This window comes from Prunus dulcis, chromosome 8 (genome assembly GCF_902201215.1).
Source record: "Prunus dulcis chromosome 8, ALMONDv2, whole genome shotgun sequence".
NCBI classification, from domain to species: domain Eukaryota; kingdom Viridiplantae; phylum Streptophyta; class Magnoliopsida; order Rosales; family Rosaceae; genus Prunus; species Prunus dulcis.
The window spans coordinates 9,820,791-9,840,612 of record NC_047657.1 but is presented as its reverse complement, the minus strand read 5'-3'; the positions used below and the strand labels follow the sequence as shown (position 1 = coordinate 9,840,612).

General features: G+C 34.7%; 1 protein-coding gene across 1 annotated transcript; it reads right to left on the bottom strand.

Annotated features, from left to right (window-relative positions):
* Positions 1–3,230: 3,230 nt before the first annotated feature.
* On the bottom strand, positions 3,231–10,281 carry LOC117636521 (BEL1-like homeodomain protein 7). The gene is made up of 5 exons (XM_034371059.1): positions 9,449–10,281; positions 7,614–8,571; positions 4,939–5,318; positions 4,780–4,840; positions 3,231–4,284 (listed from the first exon to the last, which is right to left on the bottom strand). Exons 2-5 carry the CDS (start codon positions 8,511–8,513, stop codon positions 3,586–3,588), a joined length of 2,040 nt encoding a protein of 679 aa, XP_034226950.1. The 5' UTR covers positions 8,514–8,571; positions 9,449–10,281; the 3' UTR covers positions 3,231–3,585.
* Positions 10,282–19,822: the final 9,541 nt, after the last annotated feature.

Sequence of the window (19,822 nt, the reverse complement as noted above, 5' to 3'; positions counted from 1 at the left end):
GTCCACTACGTTGGAGGCCTTGGTAAGATTTTGTGATGCAGTCGAAACTCTGTACACTAGGGACTACCTGCGCAGACCTACTCCCAAGGACCTCCAACGGCTTCTACAAAAAGCCGAAGCTCGAGGATTTCCAAGAATGATTGGTAGCATCAACTAGAAGAATTGCCCAACTGCCTGGCAAGGAGATTACGGAAATAGAAAAGGCCAAAAAAGTATCATCCTTGAAGTCGTTGCTGGCTTCGATACATGGGTTTGGCATGCCTTCTTCGGAGTTGCCGAATCTCAAAATGACCTCAACATGTTGGGTCAATCTCCGGTCTTCAACGATATTTTGAGAGGTCAAGGCCTGAATATGAGCTATCAAATCAACAATACAGTATACTAGACGGGGTATTATCTAGCTGACGGCATCTACTCGAGGTAGACCACATTTGTCAAATCCATTCCGAATCCCCGATCCCAAACTAAAAATTATTTGCTTCCTATCAAGAAGGATACAGGAAAGATGTCGAAAGGTGTTTTGGCACCCTCAAAGCTCGGTGGTTGATTATTCGAGGTGCGGCACGTATGTTTGATGAGGAGGTCTTGAGAAGCATTATGATGACTTGCATCATCCTCCATAATATGATTGTGGAGGATGAGTATGATTACGATGCTGCAAAGGTCTACGAACCAGATCCCATGAACACGGCCTTGACACGAATTTATGAAAGGCCCATGAGGCCAAGTGGAGAACCATTTCAGCCGGATCCGTTGGTTAGGGATGGTCGTTTCATGACCCGTATGGTAGATCGATATACAGAGATGCAATCTTCGTATATTCATGAAAGGCGTCAACTTGACTTGATGAAGCATCTATAAGTGGTGAAAGGCAATGACGGTGAATGATGAAGCATAGATGCTTTGGTTAGGTTTTATTTAGTTATGGTTTGGTTGTGTTGTTTTTTTTATTTTTATGGTTTGGTTGTGGTTTGTTTTTATTATTGTGCTTTGGTTGTAGTTTTTTTTAAAAAAAAAATTTATGCTTTGGTTGTGGTTTTTCCTTTTAATTATGTTTTGTTTGATGTATGGAATATGTTGAATAAAAAGGTATTTTATTGAACGCTTTGTTTATTAAATAAAGAAAGCCAATACAAGTCATTAAGAATTACTACTACTAAAATAAAATACATGGATTACAACAATTTTAATACAAAACATGAAAAATACAAATAAATAAAAGGTACACCAACTAATTTAATGGTTTTGATCATTTAACCAATTCGTGTTGTTAGGCCCATCGTCACGGAAAAAGTCTTCTTCTCATAACATCCCTTTGTTCTAGCTTCCAAAATTGTTTTGTTTCAAGGGACATATGGTTTGTATCCATGGCCATGGTTTCCCGATCCTTCTTGTCAATGAGTTCTTTGCGCAAAAACTCCCTTTCTTGTATAAATTCTGCTCGAATTGCCATCTCGTTCTCTTGGTGTTTCCGCTCCATTTCAATTCTTATGGTGCTCTCTGCCTTGCAATTTCCTCCAAAATTTTTGATGTATTACTGCTAGAATTACTCCCTTTCTTCGTCTTCGCAGCCTTTCGGCCAATGGGCCTCGGCTCCTTTTCGATGGGTGAGTCTTGACTCATAGGGGAATCGAGATGTGAATCCAATGTCGTTGAATCATGGAGTGGCGTCTCGTTTAACATAACAGCGGGGTCCGTGGGAATAATTCTGAAGCGTTTGTAATTTTTCACCACCTCCCAACATTCATGATGGTTGAAAGTTTTTTTGCCTTGCCCAATTGCACCAAACCACATTTGTGCTTGAATCATCTATTAACCACAAAAAATAATAATAATAATAATAATGGAAATGCAAGAAATATTTAAAATATATTAGATATGCAAGTAACATAAATATATATATATATATATAACGAAAATGCAATTAACCTTACAAATATATTGGAAGTGCAACAAATATTAAGAAACAATTGAAAATGCAATAAATATTAACAAAATATTGAAAATGCAAGAAACATTACAAATATATATATATTAGGACATTAAACTTAATAAGACGAAAATTACAAAATATTTACCTCGCTACTAAGATTTTCCCCGCTTCTATGGTTGTCCCTCGCTTTTGCCAAGGCATCTCTCCATTTTGCCAACTCTTTATTGAAAATTTTCCACCTACTAGACAATGCCATTTTCGTACGAGTCGACCCCGGAATTTTTTCACAAAATTCGGCATGAATTTTTTTTCCACATATGACAAAATTTCATCTCATTGCCTGACACGAGACAATGACTAATTTGGACCCAAGACTCGGACAAGAAAACATCTTCCATGGTGCTCCACGACCCTCCGGTTTCGATAGAAGAAGCCATAAAGATAAGAAATAAAAATTCAATTTGAAAGAGAATAAAATGTTGAGTAAATAGTGAATAATAGTAGAAGTAGAAGAAAATGTATGAGGATTGGTGTTGAAAGTGAAGGGTATTTATAGGTATTTATAGAAGAAAAAATAATTTAGAATTTTTTGGTATTTTTTTCATAATTTTGTTGTTAAAAAAAGGCCAGCCTTTGGATTGGAGGAGGAGAAGCAGATCGGAGCGCCCAGGCTGCGACACGTGTCTTCTAGTTGTTGGAAATGCGCAAGGCTAGGGTCAGCGCACGTGAGTTCAAATGGTAAAAAAATTTAAACCGTGCAATGACGTCATCCTCCCCTCGAGCGAAACTTACCTTCGAGCCAGCCCGTCTTTGTGGGTCCCACAGCCAGCCCAGGCAAAAGTGGCCCGCTGGAACTGGGTTTTTCTCACAGCCCCCCAGTCTCGAGCTTGGGCTCCTTGGTGGACTTGCTCATAGCAAACCTTAAAACTCCCTTGTAAAAGCAAAGATCTTTCTTAGATTTAGCCAAACCGTAATTTAAGAAAGGGAACTTGCTGCATAGAAGCAACTTATTTAGAGTTGCATGTGAAAGACTGCCAATATCCATCCATCTATGTAGTTTAGATAAGAGAGCCCTCTTTATCAACCGAAGAGAGTTAAAATACCAATTATACCCCTATCAAATAAAGTAGTTTTAATGTTTATTTTAAAAACTTCGGGTACCAATAACTTCCTCCTAAGCACTTGTATTACCATGCACATAAGTATCTAGCAAACAGCAAAGCCGGGCCAAAAGAAGGGCTCTTGTTGGCTTTGTTGCTCTTGTGAAATTGACCAGGCAACGTTGAAATAACAGGCAGACAATTTGTCAGGAAGCCTTATTATTGCAAACTATAATATAATTTTTTTTCTTCAATACCATTACCACAGTGAGCACTGATTGTACATTTTTTTTCCCTTCCACATATTAAACCAAAAAAGAAAGAAATATGTATCTTATCTTTACAAATATGCTGATCTTTCAATCAATTTCTTCATATAATACAACTGTACTAGTATGTTTTCATGTCTGGAGGAGTACAATGTTTCTTTTCACCATTTGCAAGCAAAGACGAATGTTCCTAAACACGCAGTCCAAAGCCTATCAATGTCTGTTGTTTCTCCCCCTAAGAATAGGTTGAAAATAAGCAATGTGGATATGCAATGAAGCATCTTCACACGACGAAATCGCGTAAAAGATGGGAGGAACTGAATCTGTGTTGTTGGTTCCCAGAATCCATGCATTCAAAATCCGCTGTCTCAGATCCTACAGAAGAAGCTGCAGGATTGTATAAATCATCCCCTCTCATGGCAACAAAACTGTGATGAGTTCCAGTAGAGATGGGCAGGCTACCACCATCGCAATGCTGCAACCCCAATGTCAGAGACACCCCGCTTCCACTTCCAAATCTCCCCAACTCCGGCATGTGGTATGCATCAGCTGCTTCCATATACCTCTCACTGCTCCTATCAGAGTGAACATTTGGATCAGAAAAGAGGCTACAGTCATCCATACCAGCCCTTTGCCCCTCTCTAAGCTTCACCAGCCCGTACTGAGCTTCAGCTTCGCGACGAGTCCCATTTTGGAAACTGGCAGACCCAGTGGATCCAGCCATTTCCACATCATGGAAATGGTCGGATTTGGAGTCCATAAATTGTCCAGTGCTGCATCTCTCAGTGCATGTCGAACTAGCACTAGGCTGCATATCTTCTACTCCATCTTCCATGGTCCTCATGTCACTTTTTTTCGTTTGAGGTGCATTCTCAGATGAAGAATTGGAGTCCATTTCCGCATCACCAGCCTCTTCTTTGTACATCTCCTCGACCATGGGCTTCCAGAGACGCACCCGTGCATTTATAAACCAGTTTGAGACCTGTGCCACAATGAAAGAGTACATGAACTTTGAGATCTCAAGTTGCATCGAATTAAAATGAAGATATTTGTACTCGGTAACTGATATATTATCTGTAAATGCTAATTTTTTTTATTCAAATAAAACAATATTAAGTTTATTTGAATAACTTGTTATGGCAATACCATACCCATCAACTTTGAAAAGTAACAATAAAGTAACTGCTGCAGTAAAGTTCATATTTCTAGCAAGGAACTGGCTATATTTTCCTCCTTAATGTAGACAGCATTCTTTTGCTTTTTCTTTCGTAATACTCAGCAAGTACCCCTACCAACTACTCAGCTCCACAGTTTTCCTAACTATGTATCCCTTTAAGAATCAACACATTCCATGTCCTAATTCAACAGATTTATATGTATCAAATTCAAAATAGGAAAAATATCCTATTCCCAGTCACATATGTGAATGGTGCACCTAGCCAAATCTATATATAAAATACGATTACTTCCCCATTACCTGACTTCTAGTCAAGCCTGTCTGCCTTGCTAGCATGATCTTATCAGAATCCTTCGGATAGCTGGAAAATATCAATAGTTAGACATTAAATTAAGTCAAGGACTGTGATATCTCCCAAAAACAATAGTTCGAGAAAAAGGTTGAAGTCAGAGGATTTACGGATGAAGGAAGTGCTCAAACAGCCATGCTCGCAGAATCGAAACAGAGCTTTCTGGCAAACCTCTTTGTGGCCTCCATGCATGCTGTTGCATCATACCAAGTTGCTGAAGGGCCCTCTGTTGCCTGAGTTGCTGGTCCACATAACGGAGGCGAGATATTCCAACTCCTTTAATGCTTCCTGATGTACCTTCCTCCCCAAGGCTTTTACGGGTTGCTCGTATCTGCCCTGTGATTGCATCACGTAAGCATCGAAAGTGGCGTGAAATAGTCTGGAGGGCAACTGCTGTGTATGGTTTAGCTGCCCCACATCCCGCTACCACATCAAATGATGATACCACAATTTGCATCTGATGGTAATAGTGCTTGTACCTTCTATCAACCTGTTATTGTAAGATAAAGATCATTACGCCTCATGGGAAAACGAGGAGCTCCAGTATACTAGTGTCAATGAAAACATAGTCATGTATACTTTTTGACCTTTTGGAAATACTGGAACTCGTACATTTAAGTTATCAAAATAACACCAAAAATAATTGGCATATCACATAGGTATAAATGAATTGAAGAGCCATGTAATTAAATAAGTTTCTACCTTTGGATAACAATGGATTCACAACATTCAAAAAGAAAAAAAAAACCAAAGAGACAGCCAAAAAGAAGTGAAGTTATAAATCCAGAGTTGAAAAGGATTTTTTTTTATAATAAAAGCGATCACATATAGGAACAGAGAATTCAAAATTTCCCAATATCATTGAAATTCAAATTAAAAGAGGGTTTAATAGTGCAGAGATGTCATGGATCTAGTGCAACCTTTTCAGTAAGGGGAACCTTTGTCATGTAGTTTATACGTAAAGCTAGAGATGAAGGTACAATTTGACAGCAAGAAAAGTCAGTGACAATCAACTATCAAATAGAGCAGTTAGTAGTACATTATGGAGCCCAAAAAGAAATAAGCTCTTTCCCTAAACTTCCAAAGGAAGTTTTAGGCGTAAATAAATTATAGTTATCAAATGTGTAACAGATTCTTTGTTTCATACCATACCAATATATAGAATAGGTAGACTAGAGTATTATGTACAGAATAATGCAAAGAACCACAGCTTCCTATCAGACTGTAAAACAACAGAATAATCAATTCTTGTTCCCAAAAACACCTAATATTGAGCAAATAACCTTTTAGAATTTAGACAGCCCCACAGAATAATAATCTGTCCCAATACCAGACAAAGGTCCCCAAGAGACAAGCAAACACAACCAGAAACTTCTAAAAAAGCCCTCAAAGAAGATATTGTTGTACAAATTTTTAAGTAACTAAAGCTGCTCGTGATGTAAATCCCCTAAATTAATAGACCAGAATACAAGAAATCTTATCATGAGCAATTCAGTGACTATGGAAACTTTGGCTCCAACCAAAGGGATTTTTCCCTCTTCATCCACATCAACAATTAACAATGATACCTGAGGACAATTCTGCACCTTATGTTATTTTCTGTTCATAGAAAAACATAGAGTACTAGTGTCAAATGTCTACATAGGAGGATTACCTTCATGTTCCATCGGAGTACATAAGCATATGGGGGACATTAAGGACATATTGGCAAGTATACAAGGAGAACCAGTTATCTTAATAATTTCATTAAGGTCAATTTTACTTCACACATCCCATGTTCTTTGGTAGTAAATACATATCATACAAGCCATCAACAAATTGGCATTCATGGTGAAAGCAGTAGAAATAATTGATACGATGCAATGCTTCTCAACATATCATCTAAAAAGCCTACATGCAAGGCTCCAGGTGATTCAATAATTGCCTGTGCAACATTTCCTTCAGACATAAAAGTAAGCAGTCAAAAAAGAAATTTTATACTTGAAACTTTTAAAAATTCTTGAAGCTTCTTCTTAATTACAGTATGTCTGAACCGAAAGAACAAGCCTCTTAAAACCAGTAAGAAGAGTAGTAAAATCATTATTATTCAATCAAATCTTTACAAAAACGTTGATTTAATCTGTCATTATCAGTTGGAACAATCAGATATTAACATATGTTTGGCAACTAAATCATTATAGATTTTTTTGGTTTTGCTTGGGTGGACTGCTAGTTCTTGTCCCTTTCCTTTTGTTTCTTAGTTATTTTATCTTCATGGTTGAACAAATGAAGACACCAAATACCTTTACACACACTAATCAGTTTTCTAGAATCTATTTGATACAGGGAAATTTGGCATGAAAAACTAAAAGCAATCTCATCCAATAAAACAATGCTCACTAGTATCTCTTTCTTTCATTGTTTTCTAACACATTGTTTCAAAATAGCCCCCAGTTACGACCTTTGATCATAAACATAATGATTACTTCTAATACTAAGTTACTAACAATAAACTTATTACATAATATCACGAGCACAAATCACACATAAGTGATAAAAGCAGGTGATGTAGTCATCCACTGAACAAAACTGCAAACAAATCAATCATAACGGCTTAGAAAGAACAAAGATGATTGGATAATGTCAATCTAGCAAAAAGTGCAACCAAGCCTTGATTTTATGGTGGTAAACATTACGACCAAATGACCAGATGAGCAAGATTGAACATATAATTACCTCATAAAGAGAGTTTTCTTTTTTGGGTCTGTCTTGTAAGAGACATAAAACTAAAGTGCATTGTTCATACCTCATCTAACATAGACAGAAGCTTCGTCAACTTGCTTTGCAACTCTTGTTTCTCAGCATGTGAAAGCTCACATTGTGAGTTACTGGCTGTGTCTTGAGGGTTTGAAGATACTCCACTTTCGAGCTCATTCTTTGATCCATCATCTCGATGCTCATGTGTGCTTTGGTTCTTCTCCCTATCTTGCTGCTTCAGTGCTTTCTGGACATTGACAACTTCATCAAGAAGTTGTTGTGCTGCTTTGAGGTATTTGTTATTGGGAATGGCTCTTGCAATACTCGACATCCCATATGGAGACAAATCCCCTTTACTTGAATCTGGATTGCCTCCAGGAAAACCAGATTGCAAATATTCAACATTCCTTGGCTGTTCATCTCTAAAAGAGCCATTCCTGCAGTCACCCTCACTTGAGATTGATGGATTTGGACTTAAGAATGAAGCAAAACCCATATTGGGATTGCGGTATGGAATAGAAGGCATTTGCATTCCTGATGGTATTTGTGTACTGAGACTGAGGGATAATCCCTGACCTTGCAAGTTCTGTCCGCCATGAAGAATAGCTGCAGAACCACCCATGGGGTGCGTAACTAGCATCTCATTTCTACCCTCCCTCCATGGACTGAATCCCTGCTCTCCAACACGGGAGCCACCAAGATGCGATAAAACATCCTGCTGCTGTGAATTGTTATCTGAAGCCCCCGCGGAGGAGACTACGTCAATGCAGTTGTTTTGCTGCTGAGAACTTCCAGCCAATGCATCCGAGTATGACCCAGAGTTCATATACATCATCATGTTACCAGGAAGAACAGGTGCTTCTGGATATGAACTAGGCAAAGGTTCCCTTAAATAAAGCATTGGCGTGGCATCTTTTTGATTATTCGAACCAGTATAATAAGTTGACATACTTTTCTCTGCTCCTTATTGCCCAGTTATTTGAGTCAGATTACAGCCATCCCCAACCCTGAAAATAAATCAGTACAACTTCCATCATTACTAATCCGTAGCATAGTCGGAAAACTAGTAAACTTACAGGAATTTAATTGTGAATCATCAATTCTTACTCTCACCAGTATAAGCTTATGCACTTAAAGGAAAACTACTCAAGTACAGAAAATTATCTGTTGGGATTCCAAGCAATCCTCACAGAAGAAAATCAACTCACCAAAGCAAAACACTTGGAGATATAGGAATTGATTGCAAATTCTATTACCACAAACAGAAACTTATAATTATAGATAATACAGGTAATTAATGCCCCAACATATAGGAGAATTAATAATCCAAAAACAAGTCTTTGTATGCTGACATATGAACTTGTTAGGTGCCTGGCAAAGGATTGACTTTTGGACCAACATCCATTGGGAGAAACTTTCTTTGTACAAAGAACCTCTTAGAAGGAAGAAAAATTATTTATATCCATTATTTTTTTCCAATAACTGAATTATTCAAGTAAATAATAAGCAATAACTACCCAGAAGCGCCATGCAAACAGAATCAGAATTCAGAAATCAACCCCAGAGAAGGGAAAATTAAATTCTAAGAGAAAACCATGTTCAGAGAAGGAAAAGATAAAGATAAATTCAAATGAAAAACAAGATTTTTAGACTACCAACAAGGAGAGAAAAACAGGAAAAAATAAAACAGCAACAAGGAAGACAGACTAATTATAACGGATCATCATCTTAACAAATAGAAAGAGAGAACCATAAAACAAAAAGAAAAACAGAAAAATTCATGACTGAGAGAGAGAGAGAGAGAGAGAGAGAGAGAGAGAGAGAGCAGCTAAAAGATAATATTGAAGATAAAGTCAGGAAAAAAAATAAAAAATAAAAAAATACCTGGAAACTGGTAACAGTTGTGGGTTGTGTGGGGAACAGAAAAGTCTTAGAGAACATCACCCGATCGCTAGAACACAATCCTCTCAGAACCAAACACTTTCCGATCCCAAGAACACCAACAACAACAACTCTATTATTTAACAACAATAAAAATCCACAAAAAGGAAAAAACAATATCTTTTCTGTGTGAGAAAATAAGTGAGCTGAGAGCTATGAATTTTTCACTTTTGCTCTGTTTTTTTTTGCAATCATAGATATTCTCCACCCATCACTGAATCAAACCCCACGTGAGACTCCCACGCACACAGAAAAAAACACACACAGAGAAAGTGTTTCACTGAGTCACTCAAGAAAAATGATGACTTTCTCTTTCAAAGTATGCGGGTTTGTTTCTTTTTCCAGATATGGATTCTCCTTTTGGGGCTTTGGTGGGTTTCTTTGCTTTTCTTAGTTTTTTGCTTGAAACCCAGTTGGGGAAAAGTTGTTGGGTACTTGACTTTGCTGTTATTTGCTTCTTCTTCTTCTTCTTCTACAATTTGCTATGCTTAATTCTTTCTTTGGCTGGTGATGCTCAAGTGTTTGGTTAAGGAGCTCAATCTCTAACCACCAGTTGGTGGACCTAAAACCCTCTCTTAAACCCCCATATCCTCTCCCACCATCTAATCTCTCTCTCCTCTTTTTTTTCTTCCTTCTATCTAACTTCAACCTCTATGGCTGTCTCTCTCATCCCTTTGAGCATGGAAGGTCTGGGTTTCCTGCAATATCCACCATATAAGCATATTCTATTATTTTCCTCTATTTTTTTAATTTGTGTATTTTTGTCCTAAGCTTCTCTTCTGAATTTTGCATTCTTTTTTTTTTTTTTTATTTGTTTTGTCTTTTAACAGATAGTTTTTAATATATTTTTTATTTAATTTAAGAGGTGCACCATTTAGCATTAGGTGCCCATATCACTGTATTTGTCGTTTTGTGCCAACTAATCTGGAATTTTTGCACTTGTGGTCCTGTCATCTTTATGTATTTCTAGTTGTTTCCCCTATTGTTGTGGTATTGCATATTTGTCACTATCATCCAAATTCTCCTTTGTATAGTTTTAGCTATTACTTTGTTCAAGTGGGGTGGGGACAAAAGTTTTTTTTTTTTCTTTTTCAAGGATCTCCAAACCAATATATAAATATCAAGGACAAATGTCAGATTTACTGATAAAATTTGCACCCAAAAAAATAAAAAACTATTCTCATACCAAAAACAAGAAGTCTATATATACTTTTTTTTACTATTAATGATTATTAATTTTTACATTTTTATATATAAAACTAATCATTTAGGTGGGAGGCTTTTAACTCCATAGTAGAATTAGAATACTTACCTCACCCTCATGGTAATAATGAGAAATTTTTTTTAATTTCAATATGATGACTAAAAGTAATTTTTTTTATCTTGCAAAAGCATCTCCATCATTTTTACCTTCCCAAAAAAAAAAAAAATTTGTCTCTCACAAATATTTCATTTTTGTGATGGGGATATGGTTTATTGGAGCTTCTATCTAAGATAGCACTTGCCTAACCCACTAATGTGACACTACTTACTTGTATTCCCACACCTTTAGCTTTCCCTTTTAGATGGTAACAATGAAAAAGGCATCTCTTTGATGAGGGGCAGTGAAGTGAGTGGGCATTTTGAGATTGGGTTTGGAATGAAAAGTACAACCTTTTGGATACTAGTGGGACTATTTTACTTGATGTTATGAAAGAAAATAAAAGGTAGAAAACAAAATTAATGGGGATAAAATACCAAAGATGCTTTGGTTTTTACTATAGCAAAAGGAAGTTTAGTGCTCAAAATAATTGATGGGCTTCTTTTTAATGATACTTCATGCTTGGGGCATTTGATTGATGACCCTCAACATCTACTATCAACTTTCTTGTCCAGTTCTTGTCATATTTTTTGAGAAGTCAATATTGTGGCATATAGATTAGTCTATTTCGCTTTACTTATGAAATTATGAATGATGGATGTTTTTATGATTCTTTGATATAATTCGGGATGTATTATTCGAGGATACTTACTTTGTAATTTTTGTTAGTTTTTTCTATAGAATACCTCTCATTATCAAAAGCAAAAGCAAAAACAAAAAACAAAAAACAAAAACCTTGTCTATTTTCTGGTCATATTATTTTATACAAAAACTAGACTTAAAAGAAATCATCATTCAACTTTTTCTATCTTGAAAGCCATAGATTAAGAATTACAATATAGAAAAAGGCAAAGAAAATTTATATACTTACAACATCACCAACGCATAAAACAAGTTTGACTCTTCAGTTAGATGGTAAATTATCATTCAAAAAAATTACAAGGTAATTTAAAATTCTTATTTTATTACTATTAGATTATCACTTGACATCTTTCTCAAAGTTACTTACTATCGGTTTTGAGACATTGAAAGGCATTCTCAATTTCCAAATAGTTTGTTTAGCATTTTTGACAAAAATGAGGAAGCTTATAGCAAAAGCATAGCCACATATAGGTATGAAGTGACCATCCTCTGGATCCTCTTCAATTCAATTAATTTGACATCAGTGACGGATCCAGGATTTAGATGTCGAGTAGGCACAATTTACACTTGCATGAATACGTGTATAAGTAAGCCGATACGGGAAATTTCTAAAAACTAGGATACGTGTATGGCACCGATATAAATCACGATGTGCGCTCTCTAGTGTACAAGAAATTGGGCTCGGGTGTACAAAAAAATCAAGTGTCCAAACAATTTTACCAATTCCAAAATAATTATAGAGTCTTATACCACCCGTATCTAGTCACGATACTCCTTTCACTTTTATCCTTCTCTCCTCTCTCTTTCTCTCCCCCAACATCCCCCCCTCCCTCCCTCCCTTTTTTTTTTTTCTCTTTTCCCTGGGGCTCTTGTTTCCTTCTCTCTCATTTTTTTTCCCTTCTTCTTCTTCCCTTTCTCTTTTCCTTGGTCTATTGCTTTATATCTACCTATTTTTATTTCCTGATAATTTTCGAGTAGGCAGCTGCCTACTTAAAACATGGCTAGATCCGCTAGTGCATGGGGCATTTTCTTTATAAAAAAATTGAAATTCTTGCGAACATAGTCTAACTGAGTGGAAAATAGCCTTGATTTGTAAACCAGTAGTTTTAGGTTTGAACCTCTATGGCATCTTAGTAATGTGTGTATACAAAACCCACCTGATATTTGTGGTTTAGATTGTCACTTGTGTTCAAAACAAAACAAAAATCCAAATTCTCACTCTTTACATGTAAAGCTACCATATAACTCATCTTTAATGTACTCGCTTCCTCACCAAAAGCTTTAACTAACTAGACATCAACAACCCACTTGCTAAATATATAAATATGTAATTCCAAATTTATTCACATTGATTTTTTTAAGGTTGTTAAATTAAAACAAGGTGAGTGCATGGAAATGCGTTAGCCCAAATAGTTTGTTTGGCTTACAAGATAAAGCAAATGAAATGCAATAATTGTAACTTAAAACTTGCATGGTTGAATTTCAAAATGCCAACAACCTCATTTCTTTTAAAGAAAGAGGAGCAGCAAACACTGGCGGATCTAGTAAAATGTCTTTGTCTTTTTACTTTTATTTATTTTTATATTACTTCATTTACTTAGGTTTACAATGTAAATAAGGAAGTACCCCTCATTTGGATTCAAATAAAAATATTAGAAAATCAAATTCCCACCAAATCAAAATATGAAAATTCGGTTTTAGTGCAAAATACGATTTAGGCTAAAAATGATAGCTCATTAAGTCAATATATACTTTATACTAAAATCCCATAAAATCAAGTTTTCTTATTTGATGTGTAAGGAATAAGAGCCGCAAAAAATTATCTTGAGAAAATAATTATTCCAAAAAATCATTTTTCATACTTAGTCAATATTGCACCTCCGCTAAAAAATTTCTGGGTCCTCCAATGGCAGCAAAAGATCTACTAGTATAGTGATTTGGAGTATTTACTCTCTCAAGTAAGGTTCTGTATTCGAGTCATAAAAAAAGAAGGGCAGTTTTGGTATTAGTCAAAGTCTACGAGGTCAATCGCTGGTTTTCAAAAGCCTGCCTTAACAGCAAAGGCACACTGCCCTTAACAACAACGGCAGGAGCAGGGGAGCCCTAATTGAAGACGCAGGCAGGCAGGCAGCGCAGGACATGGCATTGGTCATTGGCTCTTGGGATTGGGGAAGGGCAGGAAAATCTAAGGCTCAAAAAACGACAGATGTGATTGGCTTGGGGGGAACGGGAATCTGTGTCGTTTCAGCATACTTACGTAAGGTCGAATGACTTCGGGGTTTGGGGTTGGCCTTTTTTTTTTTTTTCTTTCTTAATTTCTGACACAAACGGAGTTGGGACTCGGAAAACGAATGCGTAATCATTGTACTTGTGTCATTTCTAACAACCTTATATTTCCATTTTGACCCAAATTTTTCTTGTTTCTCATGGCATGGCATGTACCAAAAGTAAAATTAAAATTTATTTGCACCTAGTAAAAAGTTAAATTTTTTTGTTTTTCCATTGAAATCATTGTCACTTTTCAATTCTTCTTGCATCTCCATTAACATTGTGAAACAACTTTCTTATAACCTAACTGATTATGGATTAATCTATATATATTTGTACTACATCTAAAACTAAAGATTCAGAATTGCGTTTTCATACCTCGAAATTGTAATCAGGTCGCGAATTTTTTAAAATTCTGCTCGTATTCTTGATAATTACATTTGTGTTGTGTATTGATCATTCTGACTCTCTATTGTACATCTTATGATATTATATTAATAAAGTATCTTTTCTAACAAAAGAAACTCAAATAAGAATAATAAATTAATTACACATATTTAGTAAAAATGAGAAAAATTTTCATTTTTAAAAAATAAAATAAAAACACAAACCTCTGTTACCAAAACAAATCTTTAGAATGTCAGTTAAAAAATAAATATTAGAAAGAGTTTAAATAAATGTGTCTTGAACATCTTGTTCAAAGTTCGTCATCTCCTTAAACATGCAACTCAAGTAATTCATCAACATTCTAAAAGTGGCATTATCTTGGGCCACCCTTACCCTAATGAGCCATAATTTCAGCCTACCCGCCTCTTCCTTTGGTCTCGATCTAATGTGTCAATTATTGGATGGACTTCACCAAACGAAGACAACTTTGTTAAGTTCAATTTTCATGATTGTGTTTCTCACAAATATATATATATATATATTAAAGTATAAGCGATAGTCTAAACTACAAGAGATGAAGTTTCTCACACAGACACACACTACCATAGTGCCACGGAGTTCGAACCTGAGACCACTAATTTACAAATCAAGGCCCTATTCTACTGGACTAAATCCTCATTGACTTTTTTTCTTCTTCTTATTTTTTTTATCAAAGAGAAATGGGGTCATATTACGGTTATTAATAAAAGGGTTTTGAGTTGTTTTGGGTTATTTAATGAGCAGGCTCTTGTTTCCTCAATGGCGGAACTATAAATTTTTTTATGGGTGGGCCAGTTAAATTTTTTAGCTTAAACTCTAATCATTTTTTTTCATTGACTAATTTTTATTCAATTTTATTATAAGACAAATACATATTAAATATAATCAAAACATACATACTATCAAAATGAATGTACGGTCAACAAATATAATTCAAAGTGTATCTATTCAAGTTGTGCCCTACGATCATTAATAAAATTGAATTTTTTGTTATTGAAAATAAATAATTAAGTTTCACATATATATTAGTTGTAAACACAAGAAGAATATAATTAGGTTAACATAATATTCCGTTTTTGAAAGCTTCTTCCCGCTACTTACTGCATCTGTAATTGTGGGTTAAAAGACTTGCGAGGGATTTTATTGAGTCTAATGTTAAAGAGCTTTCTTTCTTATTTTTTATTTGGTGAAAAAAGGACCTTTGCCAATTAAAACCAAAAACAAAAAAGCAGCACACTTTACAGAAGAAAAAAAAACAAACAAACAAACGATTAAGAGGAGAGGACTCGCTCAAAGCAAAAGGCAGTAGACTTGGATGGCCATATAGATATAGGTTTATTTATTTATTTTGCTTAAAGCTTACCTAGGCTATGGCCCACCATAGCCATGGCTGTTCCGCCAGTATGTCTCCTAATCCAGTGAGGAGTCACGAATTAAGAATGATTGTTTATAAGTTACAATTTGAAGATTCCTCTACCAATACCAGCATAAGATCAATCCCAACTGTGATTTTAAGACAGTTTGGCTTAAGAAGACAATTCCTTGTCTTGAATTCATTCAAATCCATTCCAATTTGTTTGTATTGATTTCCTTACGTGCTATTTAGTTTTCTTTTTTCACGTATCAATGATGCATATTTTGTTATAACTCGTAACTCTCAATTCGTCGTCTTTAATTTATACACATTACAAATTATAAAGAACTGAATCTTAAAGCCCGAAACGTTGTTTAAGAGATAGTTTAATCTATTAACTCTTGGAATGTCGATCTCAAAATAATCTAAATATAATTTGGTTCACGATCTTTTTTTTTTTTTACCAGTGTACCCAAAATTCAGTTACTCTTCATAGTTTTCGTTTTTAAATATGTCATCATGCTGATTTGAGTATGAACTTTGGGTTCACATTGTCATTATGGAACCCAGGCAGAACCCCCAAGTACCTAAGTTTGGTCAATAATTATTTTCATTTTTTATGCCCTGGTGTGCATATATCAATAATCTTATATTATAAATTTGAGAGAACATTTCGTGTGGATGTTATTCATGCAATTTTGTATGTATGTTGGTTGGGTTATTTACACCAAACTCTAATATTAAATCCCAAGGGTCCCAAATTGAAAAGACTTTGGCCGGCACGTAGCTCTAGCATAAACCAAATAAAATCTACACACAAATGAAAACAATTAATAGAAAAATTGAAGAGATATATAGTCATATACTTATATTTAGCATTAATTATATAAATAAATCCTATATCATTTAATTTCTATAAACAAACCTAAAAAAACCTCAAAAAATGACAGCCGATCCTATTGAATGTTTTGAGTTTTTTTTCATGAAATTTTGGGGTTGAGCTTGTTTTAAGAAATTGATGGCAGTTTTGTAATTTATAAGAAGTTAAAAGCTTCTTTATTATGTTGTACATGAATTTTGAGTATGTTTCTAAAGTCCATTTCATATAGGTTTTTTTATATATTTAAAATTTGGACCTCTATATTGGGTATAATATTGAATCTTCCAAAATTAAACTGATTTTATATGTAATTATTGATTGCTTAACTTGTGATTAGCCACCTTATCCTTTGTTAAACAACAGATTAATTGAAATGAAACACAATTAGCAAATATAATAAAGGGAAGGTGCCAACTGTGATCTACTTTGTGTAGCTCAGTTGCTAATAGTAGAATAATATGGATAGGAATAATCAAAAGCCAATGAAATTTGGTTAGCTAGTTGACAATAAGTTGGCAAAAACTGTTGGATATTTGTAAACTAGGTGACACGTTGCATTGTGATGGCTGACCACAAACAAATGTTTAATATAAGATTTGGTGCCTCTTTTAATAATGATTTAGTTGGGAGTGTGATAGCGTGAGTTTGGAACTAAGTAGAACATTAAAAAAATCTGGTTCTATCCATTTGGAGAAAATCACACTAAGCACGCCTCTAACTCTCGATTTTTAGAGCATCCAATCAAAGAAAAAGGAGGCGAAATGAATAATGACCGTCCTTTTAAAAGACGAGAAATTATTGTATAATGTCGGAATATTATTACGTAATATGATGTGTTCATATGTCATAGTATGAGTAGACGACATAATTGATATTTACTACTTATATTATAACATGTGGTCATCTTACTAGTACCACACTGTACTTATTCGTAAAAAAAAACAACTAACTCATAATCGATTGATACTTTTAATTCTCAAAATTGTCTTAAATTCGAATCACACTCTCTAGTTATTAGAAGCAGTTACATCTAGAGGTTTTGTGTTTGAATAGCCCATTTTTCACTTGTATATATAAAAATCATTTTATCAACAAATAAATTGTAATTAAAGTTTTAAAATGTATTTTGATTTTTTTTTTTCTAGGTTTTCCGTGGGATAACAGTAAAGCTTCTGGTGTGGAATGTGGGATCCACCCTTTAGCTTTAAAACCAAACCACTGTATAAAAAATTGGTTCTCACTTTTTAAAATGGTGTTTGTGGCTCATGAAAAACAAAATAAATTTAAAAATAAAAAAGGAAAAAGGAAAAAAGTGATGCCTGTGTAAACGGGGGTCGGCTTATCACTACATGAGGATTAGCTATGACACGGGTTAGACCCACCAGATGATAATGGATGTGGGCCCCATTGTCGACGCAAAGTCCAGGAGGTTTTTTTTATTTTTTTTCTTCTGCTCTATACCTTTTTGGTTTCATGCATTGGGTTAGGGCAGGGAAGTTTGATTCAGTTTGGGCCACCGTTTTTAGTTTTAATTTTCAAAGGTGGGTTTCCTTTTCACTGTAGAAAAGTATCAAAGCTTTTCTATTTTTGTTTTTTTGGATAATGAATAAAATACAACAAAATGGTAATGCACAGCCACATTAAAGTTACTCCAATAATTACGTTATCATGGATATTGCTATACGGACTATCATATTGTTGATTATCTCTCTAATACAGATAGGACTTATCTCTATTAGAGTACTTTCATTTATTTGTTATAGTAAAAGTCAAAAGGAGGTAAGGGCAGTTACTGTTCATGTGAGTAGTGATGGCCTTAGCAATTTTTTTGATGCATTCTCACCCACTGCCATAGCAATCCCAGGATAACCACTATTTACATGAGATATGAGGAGAGGAATTTGCATGGAGTTTTGGCATGGGAAGTGAAGAATATGGCTAAGTATTTATAGAAAAAAAATTCTGAAAATTTTGGTTTTTTGGTTTGGGTATTTAAATTGGTTGCTTACGTTATTGTGATGTCAGCTTGCTCAGGCAGCAGCCTAGGCTGGTGGAGCCCAGCGCTTGCCCTGGCAAGCCTTGATCGCTGGAAACAGGATTTGGGGGCTAGCCGGGACAACCTGCTAAAAATGCTCTTAGAGAGGTGATCAAAAATGTGAAACAAATAACATTATTTTTACATCAATGCAGTGCTATCAAGAATGAAGAATCAAATTTTGAACCTTTTTCAATATTAGAAAGAGAAATATTACCGATTAATAATCAATTGGTATCTAATACTCAAGTTAGTTCTCGTAACCTTTTAAGATTAAAAGAAAATTTTATACGAGATAGTGCTTTTTTAACGATCTCAAAATGGAATATATTGTTAACAAATTCAAATATAGGATCACCACTTTGTTGAAGTTTGACTAAATTCAAGCCCAATGTGTATGGGTTTGAGAAAGCTCTTGTAGCCCACTAGTTTGATGGTTTGGGATTTTAAAGTTCCTCATTTGGTCTAACGAAATCAAGTGACTAACATATCTAATAAAATCATTGCACGATGATCCTCATAAATAAAACATTTTGGATCCGTAGCCCCTCAAGAAATAAAATTTCATCTTCATCCTTGATATCAATATATAATAAATAGGTGAATATATCCATAGTCATTTAATCTCGGGGTGACCTTATACATGACAATGTTTTTTGACTTTGTCTTATTCATTCTTGTATTTATACCTATTGATTTAATCCTTCAGTACTTTGACATATTGAAAAAAGGAAATTATAAATTCGGGAAGTTAGAAATAAAAAAGAGATGAATGTGAATGAGATCAACTACTTCCTAATCAATATAATTTATAGTTTTTCAAGTATTAGATTACAAATTATAATGTGAAATTCAACGTAAATTTTGATTTCTTATGTGGTAGTTATTGTAGGAAAAATTACGAATTAAAATAATTAAAATATTCATTTATTAACTAGTAAATAAAAAAAAAAGAAACGTGCGGACCATTTGTCCCAAATGACTGAAAGCTCACATCCTTGTCGCCATTAACTATACAAATTCATGGTCATAAACCATTTGATTGAAAATTCAATGCTTGATATGAATTTTAAAAGGTAAAATACTTCATTGAGATTCCAACAAAACCTAAAAGCCAACAATTATTGTTCACAGTATTTTTAATAATAGTTTGATGTGTGTTTGAGGTAAGTGTGGTTTTGAGTGGAGGTATGAGTTTGATGTTGCCGATTGATCTCTTCGTATTGATTGTAATTTATTTGGAGTTGTAACGGCCTTTATGCATGTTGTATTTGTATTGCCCTCATGGCATAGTTTATCAATACAATCTCCTTACCGTTTGAAATTTTTTTTTTTTTTTTTTACATAGTAAC

Bases quoted from the DNA above. Each gene is read 5' to 3' on its own strand.
- LOC117636521 (XM_034371059.1), bottom strand. From the start codon at position 8,513: ATGTCAACTTATTATACTGGTTCGAATAATCAAAAAGATGCCACGCCA. The intron at 5,319-7,613 runs GTATGAACAATG...TTACAATAACAG, and splicing joins TTCTGTCTATGTTAGATGAG to GTTGATAGAAGGTACAAGCA. The intron at 4,841-4,938 runs GTAAATCCTCTG...GATATTTTCCAG, and splicing joins TTTGAGCACTTCCTTCATCC to CTATCCGAAGGATTCTGATA.